This window comes from Martes martes (genome assembly GCF_963455335.1).
Source record: "Martes martes genome assembly, chromosome: 1".
Lineage (NCBI taxonomy): Eukaryota > Metazoa > Chordata > Mammalia > Carnivora > Mustelidae > Martes > Martes martes.
Window position 1 is genome coordinate 78,854,671 of NC_137888.1, and position 20,207 is coordinate 78,874,877.

A 20,207-nucleotide genomic window follows, 5' to 3' on the forward strand; every position below is an offset into this window, starting at 1 on the left:
AATCTACTTTGTATATATACCAGGATTGAGCAAATAAGTAAATATATTTGTGGAGAGTGAGAGCCAGTTGTCTCACTGCCAGAAAAAGAAGTAACAAATAAGAAAAGGGAAAGGAATGAATGAATCCATTGGTATTTGATTGGACTTAGAGGTATTAGTGCAAACCCATGGTATTAAATTATTTATACAGAGGAACTGTTATAGAAATATAGATGTGTACATGATTATACATACATCCATCTCCTAGATCTGTCCAATGATAAGGTCTAAAAGGAATACACCCCAGTAGCAATGAGCGTACCTAGCACCCAGTGTTGGTTTCTAAATACCATTTTCCAATAAAAGAAACCAGAACTCCTTGGGAAAATGGTTGATTCTAAGGATGGGTCAGGAATAATACAAGATGAGGCTGGAATATCTTGTGCTGCTAGAAAGTAAGGACATGCTAAAAAAGATAGGACTAGCCACTGGATGGATATAGGAATCACCCTGAAAGAGCTTCCAGTGGCCAAATCTATGACAATTGGAGTAACAAAATAAGAATAATAATGTGACTTATAAATTACAGATTAAAACAAGATCTTTGAGCCCATACTGATATAAATAAATAAGCAAGTGAAAGAGAAGAGATAGCTTTTTCTTACAGGTGAATTCCAATAATAAATAGAAAAGAAATGACATAAATAGAAAATTACCTTCATATAATCATTGCAAGCAAGATTCATCAATTAAAGCTAAAATTAGTGAGCAAAGGTATGACATGAAACAGAATATTTGCATAGTTTCATAGTGTCTCACCATAAGATACTTATAAATTATAAGGGGCAAAATAAGTAAGTTTACATGGAGAAATCTGGAACACATCACCTTTACAAAATCACCATCATAGGACATTATCAACATCATGTACCTCTTGATCTTATGAGCTGGGAAGGGCAAACATCACTTCTGTATTATTCTTGCCAAAAATGTGTTACTTCAATTGAATCAATAGAAAGCATTACATAATTGAAGGATATTCCAGAAACAAAACAAACTAGCCAGTTCAGATGTTGCCTAAGCCATAGAAGACATGACTGAAGAACTATTATAGATTGGAAGAGACTGAGGAGTAATACCAACAGATGCAACATGGAATCTGGGTTTAGATTCTGGACCAAAAAGAGGGCATAAGTAGGACAACTGGAAAAATTGAAATAAGGTCTATAAATCAATTGATAATTTCCTGATAATTACATTATTGTCATATAACATGTTAACATTAGTGGAAGCTGAATGAAGGCTATATTAGAACTCCCTGTACCATTTTTGAAACCGTTTTGTAAGTCTAAAATTAGTTCACAATAAAAAGTTTGAAAAGTGTAGTGAATTTCCAGGCATTTGAGTTCAAGTAAGGGATAATCACTTTCTTCTCCAGAAGAGATTCAAGCCATATATGGGAAGTTGCAGTACATAGCCTTCTAAGGTCTCCTTAAACCACGAGGTGTTTTTGAGAATGTTAACAAAATTCTTAGCTTAAAGGGTGAATTATAAAATTCCACACAAGCTTTGATCTAGTGGTAATCCCCTTGAATTTGTAGAAACTCAACAATCAAACAGCTCAGTTTTACTTCATTTCAGCAAATGATATATGCTGTGAGGTTATGAAATAGTTGAAGTAGTTTACAATGAAACCTCCTACCTTCAACTATCAAGACTTTAAGTACTTGAGAACGAATTTACATTCACAGATGAGTTTTCAGCTATACTCCAAACAGCCATTCTAAACTGTACCAGATAATCTCAAAAAGTGCTTGAACAATTTAAAGCAGATGGGAATTATACTGTTTTACAAAGAAAAGCAGATTCCAAGAGAGTATATGCAATGTGATCCTGTTTTTGTCAAAAATAAGAATATATGCATGGGAAAGAGCCTGAAGTTTCATATGATAAACGTAAATAGTGGTTAACTTTTGGTAGTTTGAATCGGGTGTTTTCTCTTTGCTTAATAGCAATTCCTAAATTTTCTACAATAATTACATTATTTTATAATCACAAGACAATAAAAGTTGTAAGTGTTTATAAAAAAAGTGGGGCGCCTGGGTGGCTCAGTGGGTTAAAGCCTCTGCCTTCGGCTCATGTCATGATTCCAGGGTCCTGGTATTGAGTCCTGCATTGGGCTCCCTGCTTGGTGGGGAGCCTGCTTTCCCCCCCTCTCTCTCTGCCTGCCTCTCTGCCCACTCGTGATCTCAGTCTGTCAAATAAATAAAATCTTAAAAAAAAAAAAAAAAAGAAAGCAGTGTAACAGTGAGTAATGAATTGACTGCTCTAACACATGGATGTAGCTAAATATAAGATATGTATACTCCAACAGTCATTTGTGTTAGAATGACTGCCCTCAGGCTACAAATAGAAGGTAGTAAACGAATTTTTCCCCTATGTTCACTTCAGTTAAAAATGTCAAAAAGAGAACAGGTTTAAGCATTTGCAGTTATTAAGTTAACAATGTCACAGAAAACCACTAGTATTTTATGCCTGATTTAACTTTTAATAGTCTATTTTTTTAATGAAAAGAAAAGATGCACTGTTTTTAGGTCAGATAAGAAATATGTGTACAGGTAGCCCCCTCACTCATCCAGGTATCACATTCTGTGGTTTCAGTTACCCACAGTCAATCATGGTCCAGAAGCAGGTAATCCTCCTGAGATATTATCAGAAGGTCAGTGGTAGCCTAATGCTGCATCACACTGCCAAATCACTCACCTCACTTCCTCTCATCGTGTAACATTTTATCATCTCACATCATCACAAGCAGGGGGAGTACAGTACAGTAAGATATTTTAAAATTGAGAGAGTGACCACTTTCATGTAACTTTTGTTACAGTATATTATTGTAGTTGTAGTTATTATTAATCTTTTACTGTGCCTAATTTATAAATTAGACTGTATCTAAATATGTTTGTATGGGGAAAAAACACGGTATATGTAGGGTTTCTGTGCTATCTGCAGTTTCAGGCATCCACTAGGGGTCTTGGAATATATCGCCCACAGATAAGGGAAGACTACTATATTGGAGTATTTTCTTCTAGTTTTATTTTACTTTATGAGGCATGTATTAAATGGAAGGAATTAACTTTGTCCTGCCCTTTAAACTAGCATTTATCTTCCAGGGATGAGATGCTAATGCAGTACTTCTTAAATTTTAATGTGCATTTGAACCAGCTAGGGATTTTGACTCTATAAGTCTGGGATGGGACTTGTTATTTTCATCAGAGACAGCTAGGGGTTTGTCAGAAATGCAGAATCCTGGAGCCCACCTCAGAATTACTCAGTCACAATCTACCTTTTAATAAGCTCTCCATTTGACTTATTTGTACAGTAAAATTTGGGAAGTTCTAATTTAAAGAACCCAAACAATCTAGTTGGACTTGGTTTCTGCAGTTTTTTAATGAAAATTATTTAAAGAAATAATATTTAAAAGTTACAGAAGCCAATGCTGCTGCTTCACTCTGTTAGCAAATCCAACTTTGCTTTTTAAAACTATTTTTAGATAGTTAAAATATTTTCCTTAAAATGAGAATAAAATTTCTTTGATGCTCAGGTGACTTTAAAGTTAGTTCTTGTTTGTTTATTCATCCTTACGCTAAGTGGTTTGTGTACTGACTGAAGTGTAATCACTTCCCCCTGCTTTGGTCTCTCCTTTGAGGATTGTTTCAGACTCTGTTTTTCTATATTCTACTGGCACAATGGAGGACCTTCCACTTTTCAGATGCTTCGATGGGATTGGAAAAGGGATTAAGAGGCATAGTTACAGCATATCTTTGTTTCTGATTTACCATATTAAATGAGTTTCTAGAGCTTTAAGACACATTAAAAGAAAAGAAAGTGGAATTCATTGATGGGCTTTGCATTAGAAGAGAAATTAGAGTGGTCACCCACAAGCCACCAAATTATAAGTCCAATTTTCTTTATTCATAGATGACAAAATTTTTAGGTTCTGGAAAATCATTATTTCATCTGAGGAACATTCACACCACAGCTACCAAATTAAAACTTTGTAACTGAAGAGCTCTGACATTTCTATTTTTTATGAATATTTTAACAGTGAACTTCTTAGGATCCTACCTACTAGGGATCCAAAAAGAAGTAATTGTGTGGTTAAGTTTAACACTAAATTTCAGTCTTACAAGCATTTGCAACTCTGATAAATTTTACTGGATCACATTTAAACCTACTGAAGCCATTCTTTTATCATCTTCTTTACACCTTAACCTTGATCTGACGCTTTCACTTCTTCTAGGATTTCCAACAAAATACACTGAGAATTTGTCTACTAACAAAAACTCTAAACAACATGTATTGTCAAAATAAGGCTCACTGAATATATTTTAAATCAAGCCTGCTTTTTTTAATCCTAAGAACAAAGAATACACACTATATATTGTAGAGCAATTAAATATAAACTGATAGATGGAGCCTAAATATTTGAAAGTACAACCATAACAATCAGAAGAGACAGTATTTTTATAAACTTACTACAGTGTCCACTGCAGTTTAATGTATCACTTTAAGATACATAAGTTAACATTGGTTTCAGAGCGAAGAAGGTATTTGGGAGAAAAGGATGAAATGAAAGTGCTTTCTAAGTCACCATCTACTCCCATGAAATATCTGGTGATGAAAAATAGGTTATGGGTTAAAACCTATTGGTCATGGAGAAGTTTTCGCAATCTTTTCCACCCTAAATGTATCTGGGTTACAACTTTCAAGTCGGAGGCAGTCTTGCTAAAGGCAGGTCATATCAATAACATCAGCCTATAATTTAAGGATTTCATACTACTGTTTGAAAATTTATAATAGTATTTTATTTAATTTCAGTTAGTCTCTGAAAATATAAATTTTAGGGGTACCTGGGTGGCTCAGTGGGTTAAAGCCTCTGCCTTCGGCTCAGGTCATGATTCCAGAGTACTGGGATCCAGCCCTGCATCAGGCTCTCTGCTCAGCAGGGAGCCTGCTTCCTCCTTTCTCTCTGCCTGCCTCTCTGCCTACTTGTGATCTCCGTCTATCAAATAAATAAATAAAATCTTAAAAAAAAAGAAAATATAAATTTTATCTTTTCCGCATGTTCTCTATTTTATCACTAATCATTTTTTTCACAACCACCATTTTAGGTCAATTTCCCAAGCTATGTGTTCTTCACAGATATTAAAATATTAATACTTACACAAATCCTTGTAGTTAAAAGGTATTGATTGGTATTTGGTCTGGATTGATCAAAATTTTGTGCTTTCTATATATCATTTTCTTTCTTAATTTTTAGAGGCTTATGGGTAGCCTGTGTTTCATTGTGCTCATAGTACAGTATATTATGTATAAAGTGTCTGATCTTTTCATAAGTTTCTAGGATAGTTAATCAAACTCCAAACTATAATCAAGACTTTCAAACCAGGACTATAAGTTGTGATATTTTAGATGATAATTTCCAATGTTTTGACAAAATACATTAAAAAAATGAAGTTATTTAAAGTAATTTTGAGTGGGGAAAAAGCAAGTCCCAGATTAGGTACAGTATGACACCATCTTTAGAAAGTTCAAAATAAGCAAAACTAAATAATATATTGTGTTAGAAATGTACTCACTTGTGATAAAACAATAAAACAAAAAGTATGAGCAAGATTAAAGATAGCCATAATTCCTAAGGGGTAAGCATGGGGATAGGACAGACAAGATAGCTGCAAATTATTGGGATGCACACACACACACACACAAAACATTTTGTCATGAATATTACTTAACAATTTTTAAGTGCAAGAAAACCAGGAGGTTTAGATTATTCAGGAACAAATTGATGATGAAACTCTAGGGATTGTCCTCTAAACTGGGGCACCATTTTGCACGGAACTTGATCCTAGGACCCTAGGATCATGACCTGAGCCAGAGGCAGATAGTTAACTGACTGAGCCACCCAGGCACCCCTATCTAACTTACTTTTTAAATGGTGATATTAGAATAAGACTAGTAGCTTTAATTATCACAGAGAATAAAAGAAGTCTCAGAGGATTCTGCCCATATTCATATTTGGTGTTATGTGGTCATATTTTGATCAATGAATGCATTATTCCTTGCACATATTTCTGGAATTATGTTTTTGTTTTGACAGTGGGCTTTTATTTCCATTGAATCTTGTAAAAAAAAAAAAAGCCTCCTCTCCCTAGTAAATCAGTAGTGTGGGAAGCAAGGGCAATTTTAATTACCAGATATGAGAGTTTGGAGTAAAGAACAATCTCATACCAATATTACACTACAGTTTTAATAAAATAAGAAGTATCCCTCATTATTCTAGGCAGGCTGGAACCTAGGAGAAAACGGGATGAAATTAAGGTGCAAATTCTTTCAGTTTTATAAAACGTAAAGCCATTCTCCTGTCCTCAAAAGGATAGAACATTTGGCAGAGCTTGCAAAGGCTCCCTTGGATCTATTCTGGAATAGAAACACCCCCACCCCCCCACCCCCCAGTACTAGAGGGACTAGTTCTAGCAAGACTAATAGGCAAGCTGTCTAGCATAGTTGCAGCCGGACTACCTTCCTTACCACAAGCTGTATAAATATTTGCCTTTAGGTAAAAAAGAAAACTTCCCTTGTGCACTTGTGGAATAATACTTTTTGGGTGGGAGAGGGAAGAATAAAACAAATTAATTAATTTGAAAAAAGTTCTGAGAGTCTAGTCTGAATTTAGACAGATTACTTAAGGTTAAATTAGAAAGCTCTAGCCTTCTTGAAGAACCTGTTTAGCTCTGCCAATCCCAAAACATACAGATTTTGAACGAAATGTATAATTAAAAAAATTTAAAAGTCCCTCAAAAGAACACCTTGAAATAAAATTTAATATTATGGAAATAAAGCAAGTGAAATTGACCTTGGACTTGATTGAATGAAATAAACAGCTGGTCATTTTTTTCATTTCTTTTATACTTGGTCTCACTTTTAATTTCACAGAAAGAACGACCTTTACTGTACCTGACGAGGGGTTCTTTCTGATTTACTCCTACACCATTCCCAGTCTGAAAGGTCTGGTTTCTGACTCTCCTCATGAGAAAGTCTTCTTTCTGGCCCTTCCAAAAAGGTGGTTTCTTCATAGTTAATAGAATCTCCCGTTTTTTCAGAAAGCTGTGGATTAACGCCCTTTTCACTGTGGCAATCCTGCTTAACCTCTGTAATATCAGTATTCGTGCATTTGTTGATCCCTTTCAGTATGGAACTGTCCTGAGAGGGTGCGGTGCTGATTTCCACTTTTATGGCATTAAAGATATTATGAGTGTCTCTCTGAGAGTCTTTTGTCGTTTTGCATTCAGAATTCATGAGATTGTGACAGGATGTAGAATTTTCATCATCATCATAGTAATCTTCACGTGCTATTTTATAAATCCCATAACTCCTTTGGAATGATAGATTGAATTCAAAGCCTCTTTTCTTGGCTAAGTAAAAGCAAAAACAAATTTCCATGGTTAGGAAAATAGATATAAACAACAATTGGATATACATTGTGAATAAAAATAGGAAAACGCAAACTGATTACTAAGAATTTAAAAGCTACCTTCATTTCCTGTCAATTATGCAAAAACAATTATACCTTATCAATTCAAGTTGTCTTATCACTCTGGGCCTAACTTTTCTCACTTGTACAATGAGCTTAAAATACGTACAATTCCAAGAACCCTGCAATCTTTAAAGCAGTCTGATGAACAAAAATTTAACCATAAATTTGAAAATTCTCACACATATTCATTTTAGTTTTAGCTTTTTCAGTCTACCAATTATCTGTGCATTTATTTATTTGGGTATAAAAGATATTGTTTATAAATTTTATTTTGCTAGAAATTATTAAGAAGGTTGTATTATATAAGTTATTCAGCTGATAATATCACCAATAGATATGACTGTATTAAATATTTTGATGTACGCCACTCCTGACATTTCTATGTTTATAAATGCATACATTAAAAATTAGAAAGTATTGCAATACAGTTTTTAAACTTTTTAAAATAACATTCATTTTGATACAAATAAATTTGGAATGAATTGTAAAAATCTGTGAATATATTTATACTTCTATGATCTAAAGCACTTTACAGCGTGTCTCTAAACTTGATTAATTACAAGATGAATTTAGCAGGAATGCATAAAACTTTTAATGATTTAAGCCAAGCGAAATGTAATGCTACTGTAATGCTAATGTAGTACTACTAGTTGGTAGATATGGTACAAAGTCTTAGTAGAATTACAAGTGAGAATGAAAGAAAATGATACAATTCTTATGTGTGAATGTCATTAAATACTGGATCATTTTGTGTATTAAGAATGAAGTTACAGCAAGGTGATAGACAAAATGCAATTTAATGTTTTGGTTTTCTTCTTTCAAAACATGGTTCATTTCAAAGTATTTTTCTCCTTGGATAGCTGTGTGTCATATACCAGACTAAATTTAGCTATCCTTGGTGGAAAAATTTGTGAAAAGTTATAAAATTTCTATGGGAACAACAGATAGAATTTGATTCATTTTACAATATACCCTAGTGCCATTCACATACTGATTCTATTACTGAAATTTTCCCAGAACTGAAGATTTACAAAGCAATTCTGCTGACTGAAAATAGAATTTATAGATATCATTCATTATTTGATCCAAAAGTTTCATTGTTTGAGCCAAAACACAAACAAGAATTTCTGTCCAAAGAAAATGGAAAAGTAGAAACATATGTTAATATTTATACACTCTTACGTAAAGTTCTATTTGCTTTTTCTAGTAATATGGTCCAGTAAAATTAAATTGGGGTTTTTAACTTCAGCAGTGTGAAAGTTGAAGGAACTAAAAGGATGTTTTAATTATTGATGGGTTTCCCTTTTCTCTAAAAAAAGATACAAAGTGGCAAATTGTCAATTCAAGGACAGTAAGCAAACAAAAACTCATAAAATTTTATTATATAACACAATAAAATTGATGTCTGTGACTATCTTATTAGCTGTGTATTATAATTATGAAATATGTAAAGCAAAAGTCAGTAATGTTTTTGAAGGAGTGTGTCAACTGTCAATGCAGAATCTGCCTCCATGTCATGAAGTGCAAGAGGTAGGCTGAGGTAGCCTCTGAGAAGGAAGTGCAATTATGTTGGACACCAAGGAGAACCGGAGAAGTCCAGGGCTCAGTCATGCACATAGATCATGTGCAGCAACCCTAACACAGCAGCAACCCTAATAATAAAGGGCTTATTGATTCTATTTTACAGTTGAGAAAACTGAGGCTGGTAGAAGAAACCAATACTTAAGATTACTTAACTGGTAAAGAGATTTGAATTTAAAAGTTAACTGATTCCAGAATTCAAGTTACTAACCTATATGTGAAATTGCTTTACTGATAATTAGACCCATGAGAGAACTAAAAGTAAATTCTGACTGAGGTAACTAATGGAGATAATAGGTTATAACAATATAACAATTGACAATGTTTGACTAATAACTTACCAGAAACCTAAAGACCGTCAGAATACAGTCAGGTTCTTTTGAAGTCTATTACTATACTTACAAAAAAATAAATGTAATGTATTTGTTCTGAAAAGTTAAACCCTGGACAAAACAGGAATTAGCTTTAGTCTTTTGCTTTTAACCACATCTCGTAATTGCAATTTTAAACATAAGTAATTATACCAGTTTATAAAAATAAATAGTTCTTCAGAGTAATATGTCATTTAGCAGATACTTTGATTTTATTTAAAATAAAAACAGTATCTGATTTTATAGAAAATATTTGTTTAAAAAGAAAACGTCATCTTATGCAAACAAAGTGAGTGTGAAAGCCATATCCATCCCATATGTCTTCCACCTGAGACCTCTGTGTTAAAATCATTTTTTGAACACTTTTGTTTTGAGACCCTAGTAATACAGGTTAATGTTGGAAACAGGAGAGAATTATTAATCTGCAAATTATTTCCCGTTACTAACATGCATTTTTAGATTGCAGGTCTCCCCATTTCCATTCACTAAGGCTGAGATGTAGAATTATACTTACATCTGCAAAATGAACCTATAGCAAATACAAGTTAGGAAGCTGCCTTGTTTTTTGGAGTTCCCTGATAAAGAATGTAAAAGGGGGAATCTTGGTTTGTTAAGGAGTAAAAGCCTGAATGAGAACTGAAGCCATATTCCCAAAGAATCAAGGCACTTGGTCAGGCACTTGCCTACTTGAGGATGACCATTTTTGGGATTTTGAAATCCTGTTCTTGTGTCGTCCTAGTAATAGGAAAATATATGATGGGTTCTCAGACAGTGAAAATACATCATTCTTGTTCTCAGAATTTCCCTACGGCAGAACCTGGGATCATAAAAGTGAATGGAGCCGTTTAGCCATGACTCTTTTTATAAACCTACATATTTCAGGGAATTTCTTCCCTGAAATTTTAAATACAAATAAGAGTGATGATGATTTTAGAGGAAAAATATTATTTTGATCTTGAAAGCCATGATTTTAATTTCAAACATGAGATATTAATGTAACTATTGATTCTGCCAGCCTGCTGTAGGCCCTTCTATCTTGTGCAGTATAGGTAGAATACTTCCTAGACCATTTGCAGTGATAGGTATGTTGCATTGCTTTGTTTTCTGCTCCGATATAGGTGTCCTTTACTTCTTAAAAATGACTGTCATTACTTCAGTAAAACTTTTTATTTCCTCTGACATCGGACTTTCATTGTCTCTCTCACAATCTTAAATACTATAAAACAATTCTGGCTCACTAATTCAGTGGCAAAATGTTAACATTTGATAGAATGTTAGAACTTGCAGGCTTCTAAATGATTTTTATATATGTTCTATGTGGCTCAAAAGGATTTATTATTAATTTTCTGTGTCACTGTTGCTTTAGACATTAGTCTCTAGAAGGAGATAATTGTTATATAATTTCCATGGTTATTTTATTTTAAAGACATAGATGAATTTGGCCTCTATTAACAATAAAAGTTTATGGCATCCTTTAAACTAAGAAAATCTCCTGGTCATTTGAAAAATATCTAGCCATATTAAATTTTAAGTGTCTGACCAGTTCATGATTAATTGATGTTTATAAAATAACCCTGTTGTAGAATTGATTGCAGAATATATACTTTCATATTCTCCAGTTTCTGTACCTCTGAAATAGTCCGAGAGAAACTGTTTTTGTTTACCTTTTTTCCTCTGTTAAAGAGTAATATACTTGCTTATTCTGAGCAAAGGACAATTGATGAAACAGTTAATTCAGCATACACTAATGCATTTTTAGATATTAAATGGTAGAACATCCTGTCTTTTGTCTGGAATGACAAACTAATATCCTTTTTCTTCCTGGCAGAATCAAAATACAAAGGTCATTCTTCAACTTTTCCTGTCTTGGTATGGGAACAGTCACACTGTAGAGAGTGATAATTGACCCCACTCCCATTCTAGGTATACACTTTAGAATATAGTTTTTTGTTTTTATTGTGGCTGTTTAATGTAACTAGGATGGCTATATTCAAACATGAACATAGATGGACAAATTCTGCCACCTTTTCCCTCCCTGAAACAGAGTTTTTTGTGTTTTCTGAAAGTAGAAGCATACACTTAAAATTTGTTTTCCTTTTTTTGTTTTAAAGATTTTATTTTTAGGTAATCTCTACACACCATGTGGGGTTCAAATTCAAGACCCTGAGATCAACAGTCACATGCTTTACCAACTGAGCCAGCCAGGCACCCCTTAAAATTTGTTTTTGAACTGTTTTCAGGCACTCTACTTTGAAAATGTTCCAAAGCCCTGAAAGAATACAAAAAGGACAATAATAAAAATTCTGTTCCATTAAATAATAATGGGCTATAATGTAATGTGTTTTTGACTCTTCTAAGTGTTCATCTCTTTTCAGGTGCAGGCTTCTTATATGTAGACTTGGGAAGGGAATTTATGTTCTACTCTGGGCTAAGAACTAAGGCAGATATCTAAGCATCTAAGGGCCCTTTTGACTTCATGCTGTGTTGAATAAACTCTGTCTATCCCTTTCTTCCCTAAAATAATTATTCAATGTACAAGCACTTCACAGAGTTGTTTTAAACCTGCCTCCTTTAAAACTTACCCCAACACTGTGCTAAGAATTGTTGCACGTTATAATTTTTTCCCTTTATTTACCATTTGTATTTGTCCTTGGATTCAACATTCTCTACTCAGACAACTTCTCAATCGACCACTTTTCTGTGTTTGACTATATGCTTATTGCTCCCAACCTCCGCACCGTCAAGAACTTACGTTTTTCCCCATCAGATGCCACCGTAAATGCGTTCTGTTTACAGTTGATAATGCAGCCACAGGGCAAGTGGGTCCAACGTTTAGACAAGACAAACACTGGGGTTACAGTGGTGGCCAAGAGGGTTAGTAGAAAGCTGAGTGTCTCGAAGGGAGGACTCTGAAACCCCACCACGTGTTGAACCATCATGTGGATCTGCAAAGGCAAAGAGCTTCAGACCTATCCCAGGATAAAATTTTCCACTTTGCTAAGCCTTTCCCCCAAGCATGCTGCCCCGCCTTCCTTCTCCAGACTCCCTGCCTGCCTGAGAGCCGAAAACTCTGTTTGGTGCTGGACCACTGGGATCCCTTGGGATGAGGTCTGATGATTTAGACCACAGGGTGATTTCCACTCCTGGGTGCCTGGTCTGTGCCCCCTGCCATGTCAGGTCTCTTTCAGGAAGAACAATTACAATGCTGGGGACTCTACCAGGAATACAGGCAGGCAAACGGGAAACCTGTACCTGGTACTCCAGATGGCCTTTGTCACATCTCTGGACCTCCGCTCCCCCCACCTCCGCCCCCCTCCGCTTGTCACAGCAGGGCGCCACCTTCCCAAGTCAAAACTGGTCTCCCTCCTCCCTCCTGAAAGCTTGAACAAAAAGCCTGTTTGCCCTCCACTCTTATCTTTCTACTTCTGATCACGCCTCTCCAATCACTCTCCCTGCTGAGGATGGGCGGTGTCCTTACTCGGCAGAAATGGAGTGGAGAGAAAGGGATGACAGACGATTGGGGGGCGGGAGGAAACCCCCTTACTACCTCCTTTCTTTTCTGAATATTCCCAGATACTGCTACAAGAGACGAGAACACCCTTTGGCCATGATAGATCTAGGAAAACTGTCTCCTGTGCCCAAAAGCGCTCCCTGCCCCCCCCCCCCCAATTTTGAAACGAGAAGCACTTAGGAGCAAAGGCTTCGCAGCCAACCAGCTCTACCGGTAAGCTGCCTTGCTCCAACTGCGTCTCTAAAACCGAGCGAGACACAGTTGGAAGAGGACTTAACTGCGCGTCTCTTGGGGACTCTCCCAACCAGGGACGCTAGTCCCAACACACACATTCACACTGTCTGGTACACACACCCGCACGCTTGAGCAACTGCACTTTTACCATCATGGGCAGCCAAAGGATGACTTTTGTCAGCGCTAGGATCAAAGAGAAGCGCTTCTGCGCCACGCTCACAGTGAAGCTTCTGGTGCCATAGAGAGTCCCCCGGTTCTCACGCCTGCAGGCTCCAACCACGGCGGCAGCTTCGTGTCCCGGCCCCTGCCCGGGCCGTGCCCTCGCTGATGGACCCGGTCCAAACACGGTGTCGGAGCTCGGAGAGCGTCCCCCAGAACACCGAAGCGCAGAGCCGGGAGCATCATCTGGGGACAAGGAAAGCACTTTCCCTCCGCTTGGAGGGGTCCCAGGAGTGGAAGCGCCGCGGGAAATTTCCTGGTAGTTGGCGTGGAGTCTCGGCGGCTCCGCTGAACACAATAACTGGTAAGTGAGAGGGACCGAGAGGCCGGCGAGGAGTCCCAGGGCCGAAGTGTACACAACGAAGAGGAGCATCACGTAGGAGCTGGAGCAGTCCGCCAGACAGCCCCACGGCGTGCGCACGAAGGCGCCCCAGCCGCAGAGCGGGAGCGCGGAGAGCAGGAGACTGGCTGCCCACACGGTCAGCACCACGCCGAGCACCTGGCCGGATTTTCTGGAGGCTGCCTGGCTCCCCACAGCCCTGTGCATCGAGTAAAAGTTGTAGGAGACTAGGAGAGTCGCCTTCAAGTTGCTTGAGAGTCCCTGGCATAGATACAGTAAGGCAGAGGTGGTACAAAGAGACTGAAAGTAATCAGGGTCCTCCTTTGGCCACTGCAAAAACATGAAGATGGTCACCGACAGGACGCTCATGAGATCATCCCCAGACCAGGAAGCCACAAGCATGGACACAACGGTCCTGTTCTGCATTTTCAGCAGGGAAACTAGTGAATAAATGCTGCCGGCCAGGGCTGCAAGTGTCATTACGCATGTCAGGCAGAAAAGGTAGATACTCCAAGTTCTTGGCAGATTTAAAAGGTTCGTCGAATTATTTTCTGTCCACAGGCTAGAGTCATTTGTTGATAAGTTACTGGAAAATCCAGACATTGTCTTTGGTTAATATTTAATTTCCCTTTCAATGAGTCTGTAAATATTCTCAATATAAAGCATGATTGTTAGTTGCAAATCAGATCTCATTCTCTCCCACCAAGTTTCCCTCTAGATGGTCTCATGTCAGTCCAGCAGAAAATGATCAGGCATGTCTCCTTTAGATCTGTCTGAACCCATATTTAAAAATTGGGTTCCATTTACAGCATCAATAAGAAACTTTTCAACATTCCAGTTAAAAACAAACCAAAACTTCCTCCCGAAACCATTAAGTTTCTGGCATAAAAGCAAAAAGCTCCTCAGGTAGATTGAAAAACAATGATGTCTGGCTCCTTTTATGTCCTTCTTATGGAGCAAAGCAGCTTGTAGCTTGAGGTAATCAAACTCTGTTCACTTTTTAAGAGCAGTAAAGCGATGCATTTGGTTCCAGAGCTGGATTCAAAGGCAGAGAGATTATCGGGTAGGTTTCAGCTTTGCGGGTTCAGAGAGAGACACACAGGCAAAAAGGAGAGAGAGACACAGAGAGAGAGAGAGAAAGAGAGAGAGAGAGAGAGAGAGAGACTGAGCACAGCTCCCCGTCGAACCGCTGTGTTCTTCAATCAGCCTGTGATCCTCGGAGCTGCAGGAAGGAGGAGTCAACTCCAAGCAGGAGAGAAGCAGGAACAAAAGGGAGGGGAGTTCAGTGTATGAGCAAAATGATGTACATCTTCTCAGCCTGCCTCATGCAAAGCAAGAAACAATGTCCTTGCTAAGCCTTCCTTCGTGGTTTTGACATATAAAACTAGCCCAGATACTTGCTCAGACTTGATGTGAATGACAAATACCATCTTTGAGAGGTCTAAGCTACTCGACTAAGAGATTTCTTTTATTCTTATCTAGACCTCTCTGATTCATAATGCTTTAGAGGAAGAATAGTCTCAGTGCCAGTTTTAAAAGAATAGGATGTACCAGATTTGTTTTTTAAATATATATTGTACTCACTAAGTATGTCATAATGGTCTTCATTACACTAAACAAAATTTTGCAGACTCTTTAAGCAGAGCCATACCAGCTTTAGGCACATAACTATTTCCTACCAATGTCGTCCAGTAAGCAAGATGCCTTTGGAATAAATAATATTTTCTAGTTGTTAAAGTCAGATGACATTATGTAGGGTCTAAAAGGGCGATTACCACACAAAAACATTTTTAACCAGAGTATTTGGGGTGCCGCGCATACAGGAACTGAATCTCTGAACTTATTAAAAATTGTCAGTTTTGCAAGATGAGATACTTAGTAAAGAAATAACAGATAACCGTAGTTCTGTTACCAGAGTCAGGTATTTGAGCCTGATAACTGAAACGAGGCCACACCCAAAAATCAAAGGCACAGGCAAGGTTTAATTGGGGCCATGGCTTCAGCTGAAGGATGACACACCGCCAACGGAGAATAATTAAGTCTAGTCTCCCCAGTGTAGGAGAGGCCCTGCTCAGAGAAAATTCCCTCTCAAGTTCCCACCCGACCAATATACTAATGAGAGAAAGGAAACAAAAACAACAACAACAACAACAACAAAAAACAAAACAAAAGCTAAGGGCCTCTTCCTGATTGGTTGGAGGGGACTCATCCTGATTGGTTGATATTGGCCGGCAATAGCTCCTCGGTGCTTTTAGGAGCCCAGGCCTTCGGTTTTAAATCCAGCTTGCATGTGGAGCCGCATCCCAGTTTTGCTCCGTAAAAGAAACAGCCAAACAATAACAGCCAACAGAAAGCCCCCGAAGTGCCTAATGTTTTTCACTTGGGGCTTGTTCCCGTGGTCCCTAACTGTCTGAATTCTGGTCAGACATTTCCCGGGATGCTTTAGGGTAGCATTCCTCCTCAGCTCAGCCTCATGAGCAGAAGGTGCCTTTTCCCATACAGTGCTGGGGTCCGAAGGAAAGCAGGGAAGGGAAAGAAGGAAGTTAATAAGGTGATCTAAGTGAATGGAATGGGTAATAGAACTCTGATCATTACTTTCATTTTACAGGTAACGGAAGCTACGTTTTAAACCTGACTCTGCTCGTGTGGAAAGTGATTGTATTAGTCAGTCATTGCCAGCCAGACCCATCAGTAAACACAGTAGGCACTTTGCTTATCTTGACGTGTTTTATTTCCCCTTTGCTCAACAAATGGAAACCCAACCCACCTGTTCCGCTAGCTCAGCACTCCAGTTCTCCCTACTGATAGTAATAGACCTTGTAGTGGAATGTGGGTTAGAAGAGTCTGGGGGGCACCTGGGTGGCTCAGTGGGTTAAGCCGCTGCCTTCGGCTCAGGTCATGATCTCGGGGTCCTGGGATCGAGTCCCGCATCGGGCTCTCTGCTCAGCAGGGAGCCTACTTCCCTCTCTCTCTCTCTGCCTGCCTCTCTGCCTACTTGTGATCTCTCTCTGTCAAATAAATAAATAAAATCTTAAAAAAATAAAAAAAGAAGAGTCTGGAGATAAATTCATGTTAAAAAAAAGTTGCTTCAGAAAGCACAAAATGATAAACAGGTCTTTATTTTTAAAATCATTTTCAAAGTTCTGTGGTATGCTCTTCTGTGTCTTTTCTGAGACCTTTTCTTTCCTCCTATAAGCAAAAATAATTCTTTTCAATATGGTATTTAATCCTGGATTTTCAGTTGAATTGGACAGTAAATATGATACTCTTAAAATACAATGAATGGAAATTAGTGCTAGCTGTTACAATACTGTTTGAGGCCTGGAGATAGTTCCTCTATTATTACCATCAGTTTGGGGTTTTCCATTCAATATAAATTTGGAAAAGAGACACCTAACCACTTTTTGCCCTGGTCTCTAGGGTATGACAGGAGAGGCAAGAATATTAGCACATTTCCAAAGGTTGGTGGTGGAATTGCAGCCAGTAGGGAGTTAGGAAGGATTTCTGAATGTGAACTTCAGACCCTGCTATTGCTGGCTATGTAATCTCAGACAAAAATTATTATACTTTCTCTTCTGTTTCTGTGTCTGTTTCCACATCTATAAAATAAGGGGGCTTGATGGGAGTCTTTTTAGGCCCCTTCAAGTTGTAAAGTTAGATACAGTTTCAAAATCAGGTTAACTCTATCTTAATTTTATTTTCTGCCTACTTCACAATAGTCAATATTGTCATAAAATGAAAGGGGGAAGCCTATAAAACCTGATGCTTAGATTTACCATGCTTTGTCTGCCCCACTATGATGGGAGGGAGGCCCTTATCAGTGTGAAGATGGTATAATCTTCAAGTAGCCTGGGATGTTGGGCCAACTGAAGAATCATGGCTGCCCTAGAGATCTGAGTGAGCGAATATAAACTTTGTATGAGTGAGAAGTAAGTTATTGTATAAGTCAGTTGATTTGGGGGGCTGATATTTATTGAGTGGTAACCTAGCTCATCCTAATATGGTTAGGTATACTGTTACCCCCCACATAGTAAGTGGTGGAACCAGATTTAAAAATCATAATCTGGCTCTGCATTCTGAATCACAACAGACATACATTTTCTAATTATGCCCTCTTAGCACCTCATGCTTGGGGACACATCTAATGGATGTTGATTATCATAGAGTAGTTCCTCAGAAGGAATGTTTGAAATGTTTCATTTTTCAAAATGTTAATTTGTAAACAATCTTTTACCAAGCTTTATATTTTATAATACATATATATTATACATGCATATGTTATGCACCTATACATATAATACATATATATTATATATATGAGTTTCTTGGAAGTTGTAAGCCCTCCCCTTAGCCATAATCTCATTTTCTTTACAATATTCTCTTGAGCTTAAAAAAAATTTCAAAGTCACTCAATACTTTCAAATAACCAGTATAAGTTTTGGTAGACCAGGAGGAAAGAGTTCTAAGAGGTTCCTTTGTACCTTAAAAAAATTTAATCAGTTCCTGTGAGTGAGCCTCCTTCCTCTGTCTCACTTACAATAAAGCCTTATATACTTAAATTACTTAATAATGTAATTAAATTCTATTTCTAAATTACTTAATAATATAAATTTATATTGATTTACATAGATATTATGATTATACCAGAATAGCTGAAGTGAAGACTTACTTATTGTAGTCCCATTGCTGTTTTGGTTACTTTAAAACATATACGGAATGTAGCATTACAATCTATAAAACAACCTACAGAGAGATACATGGCAATAATTTCATTGGCTTTTTGTTTATGAAATCCTTGATGTAATTATACCTCTGCAAAGCACTGAAGACAATTCATTTATCTAAATGTCCACATTGTTTGTATCTGAAAATCCTGAAAGAGTAGAAAACAACATAACAAATTCTTGCTGAATGACAGAGTAACATCCTTCATTCTATGGGGCTTTAGCAATAAACAAGTAACCACAGGACCAAATAGAAACATTTAGTTTTGTTTCATGATAATTTTAAAAAAGTATCATAAATAAAGTTAATCATGAAGGTATATTTTTGTTTCTAGAAATATAATGTTATGCAGACAAAACATTTTAGAGGACTGGCCCAGCTTTATGATCTTACTGACTTACCAAAATGTAAATGAAAGATCTCATAATGTATCCAATATATATGCATATACATATATAATATTAAATAAAATCTAAATTTTATAAATATAATAAATATATAAATTTATAATATATATTACTGTGTGTATATGTATATAATTCTATTAAAATATGCATATTCTGCTTTAGCTGATGGTTTTCCAGAAAAGTAAGTAGCAATTTGGCATCATAGGAGAGCCCAGATGCTGTGATTTATTTTCTTCTTTTTCAATGTCTCATCAGAAACCTACAATATTTAATATTATCTAAGAATTATAAGTAAGGGCATAATTTAATATGGCTATAAGTTAGAGACTAACTTCATGAATCTAATCTTTAGAAACCTGCTCAATACACTGTCAACCCAGAAATGCCCCTTGATATTTGTGAGGGTTGTTTCAAAGGTCTCTCAAATGGAAAATCGCATGATTTTTTAAAACCTCTTCCCTGGATTAAAAAAAATTTGATAGTATGTATGTATGTATATTTGTTAATGTGTGTTAGTATATGAATGATGAATGTTACTATATGTAATATGTTAATGTAGATTATCTACAGAAAGAAACAAGGTTTGTTATTAAGGGTTGATGCTTACTCAGTGTTTACTCATTTTGGATGAGGACCTTGACTATGATAGTTATGTAAGGTCCAACAGCCATATAATAAAGATAATACCTGGAGGAGAGTTTTTATGTAAAACTGTGTGAAGCTGTTGAATGAATTGAGAATAACAACCCATTCTGTAGAATAAAAGTATAAATACTGGGACATCTGGGTGCCTTGGTCAGTTAAGCACTGGACTCTTGATTTTGGCTCAGGTCATGATCTCATGGGTCGTGAGAAGGAGTGGGGACGTTTGGGACCCTGTCCCAGCCCTGCCTTGGGCTCTGCACTCAGTAAAGAGTCTTCTTGAAATTCCTTTCTTCTGCCCTGCCCCCACTCATTCACACTCAGTCTCTCTCTAATAAATAGATGAATCTTTAAAAATATATACAAATAATATTTGTCTACCCTAAACATAATGGCAACTATAAATTTCCACTCATTCAACATCTATTTGATATCTAAAGGTCAGACATGGGGCACCTGGGTGGCTCAGTCGTTAAGCATCTGTCTTTGGCTCAGGCCGTGATCCCAAGATGCTGGGATCAAGCCCCACATTGGGCTCCCTGCTTGGCAGGGAGTCTGCTTCTCCTTCTGTGCTCATGCTCTCTCTCTCTCAAATAAATAA

The 20,207-nt window shown here is 37.1% G+C and overlaps 1 protein-coding gene across 1 annotated transcript in view; it reads right to left on the minus strand.

Moving 5' to 3' along the window:
* The window catches only part of GPR149 (G protein-coupled receptor 149), a gene marked incomplete at both ends in the record, with an annotated part of 62,681 nt that extends 48,246 nt beyond the window's left edge, over positions 1-14,435 (minus strand). Inside the window, 3 exons of the mRNA XM_080803828.1 lie at positions 6,997-7,454; positions 12,281-12,473; positions 13,422-14,435. Of these exons, the coding sequence (XP_080659954.1) occupies positions 6,997-7,454; positions 12,281-12,473; positions 13,422-14,435 (1,665 nt within the window). The remainder of the gene's footprint in view (positions 1-6,996; positions 7,455-12,280; positions 12,474-13,421) is intronic.
* Between the last annotated feature and the right edge of the window lie 5,772 nt (positions 14,436-20,207).